The sequence below is a fragment of the Mus caroli genome, chromosome 8, assembly GCF_900094665.2.
Source record: "Mus caroli chromosome 8, CAROLI_EIJ_v1.1, whole genome shotgun sequence".
Lineage (NCBI taxonomy): Eukaryota > Metazoa > Chordata > Mammalia > Rodentia > Muridae > Mus > Mus caroli.
This window is the reverse complement of record NC_034577.1, coordinates 16386156-16388269: the sequence shown is the minus strand read 5'-3', so window position 1 is coordinate 16388269 and position 2114 is coordinate 16386156. Positions and strand designations below refer to the sequence as shown.

Here is a 2114-nt window from a genome sequence, read left to right as displayed (position 1 = left end):
GATTGAATAAAAAATGTTGATCTGAAAATTGAGACATTTTCCCAAGGGATAAAGTTTGGTGGGACAACTTACTGTTTTAAATGAGGTTCTAATACAACAACCTTCTATTGTCCCAAGCCCTGNAATCCCTCCATCTGCAAATGAAGCCCTACTTAAATTTGATACCATGGAAGAGTTACCCACTGTTAGGTCCCAGGAGGCCTGGGATCTGTGTTCCCTCTCCAGTCTTGTATGGTTCTTCTGCACTGCTCACATGTGGTTTGACAATAAATTCACGTAAGAGTGACATTGCTCAAATCATTACTCAGGACTAGGCAAGATTTCTGGAATGTCCCCTCTCCTGTCCTAAACCTGGACTTTAGCCTTGTATATTCTTAATCCTTTCTAAACCAAAACACAGGTTTCAATAGGATCTGAAGTTGATAAGCTTTAAAAAAGTTTCCTTTATTAAAATATCAGTTACACATCTGTCACTTGACTTCCATGTGCTTCCTTAAAATTGTTTTATGTTCTTGCAACAGCGGAGATTCTCTGGGTGACAGTTACTCATAAACCTGCTATTACCAGGACAAATATTATAGTGACAGAACCCTCCGAACTTGTAGCACCGTGTAAGTTGTGCTTTGAGTATAAGATGTTTTAGATCTCCAACAGCTGCAAGGAGAGAGTAAATATCCTTTAGAGTCATAGCTATAATGCCAAACGTTTGAGAACATTTTGGGGATACAAGATAGATAGATAACATGTCTAAGTTCATGGGACAATTTTCCCTTCCAAGCAATTGTCTTGAAATTGAACCTTGAAGATGGGTAATGAAATCACACATTTTGGAAGAATGAGAAGCAGAATTATGAGTGTAGCTTTTATGTTTGATGTTTAGACTCTCGCTTCTTCCCCAATATACATATTATTCCATCTTACAGTTGTGCCTAAGATGCCATATATACTATTTCTTGATGCTACAGGTGTTACTGCCNCAGGAACTTATTCTGAAGTGCCCCATTTCTCCTCTTTAATCAGATTGGTCCTTCTGANTCCCATCCAAGTTTCCAGTCTTCTCACCACAATTTCTAGCAAACCTTATAATCATTAGTGCTATTCTGATATCGTGGTTGCCTTGGGAAATTTTCATAGGTTTCAGAAATTCGTACTTATTCTGCCTTCTGTGAGACATTACAGTACACATAAAATATATCTGACATTAATCTTCAACAGTATCCACGATGGAAAAAATTACTCTGTGATATACCTGGTAACCATCAAGTGGTAATTTTACACATATCCTTTGGTAATTTATGGGCTGACACAAATGCTCTGAAAATTCCTGCTCAGAAATTCAAATCCTTTAGGATTATAGAGTGTGATTGTTTTTGGAGATAGGCATTTACGGGTAATTGACATTAAATAAGCTATTTATATCAGACACTAATCTGAATTGATTGGCAGAAAGAATATACAAGGAATTTTATGTATTTATCACCAGCCAAGAGAAGAGGCTTTGTTTGTTCAAGTTTGCTGTCTGGAAAGTTGCTGAGCTCCAAGCAATAGTCTCTAAAATATGTACAGGCTCATATGTACTTATTCAAAGATGTTAAAAACCATGACGATGAGNGGTCTTCAGCATTGAAGAAAGGAACTGAAAAAGACACTAGGAGGTAGGAAGATCTTCCATATTTGTGTGTCAGCTCANTTACTACTGATACAAAGCCCTTTCCCAAGGCAACCACACTAAAATTGATCTACAGAGTCAAGGCATTCCTACCAAAGTCCAAAGAACATTTTTGACAGGTATAGTGAAAACATACAATCCTTAAGTTCATATGATAATGTAAAGGACTAAAAAACAGTGAAAGCATTTCAGAGCAGAAAGAACAATGTTGTAGGGACTTTGATATCCCTTCCATGTATAGTTCAGAGCTGTATTGTAGTATACAGAAACAGTATGGCATCAGAACAGAAGTTGACAAGTCAGTTTGCAGTTCACCGTGGAAAGAGTCTCAGAATATCCTCTTTCTGCTTTTCATTTTCCCAATCCAAGGAGACTACCTGTGAGGCTGAATGACTCTGTCCTCACAACTGCAGCATCCCATGGCTGTGGGTGTCTGCTGTGATCA

General features: G+C 37.8%; 1 protein-coding gene across 1 annotated transcript; it reads right to left on the bottom strand.

The window, feature by feature from the left end:
• Window positions 1-493: 493 nt before the first annotated feature.
• Window positions 494-688, bottom strand: LOC110300144 (beta-defensin 10-like). The gene has a single exon (XM_021170211.1). It carries the CDS (start codon window positions 686-688, stop codon window positions 494-496), a length of 195 nt encoding a protein of 64 aa, XP_021025870.1.
• Between the last annotated feature and the right edge of the window lie 1426 nt (window positions 689-2114).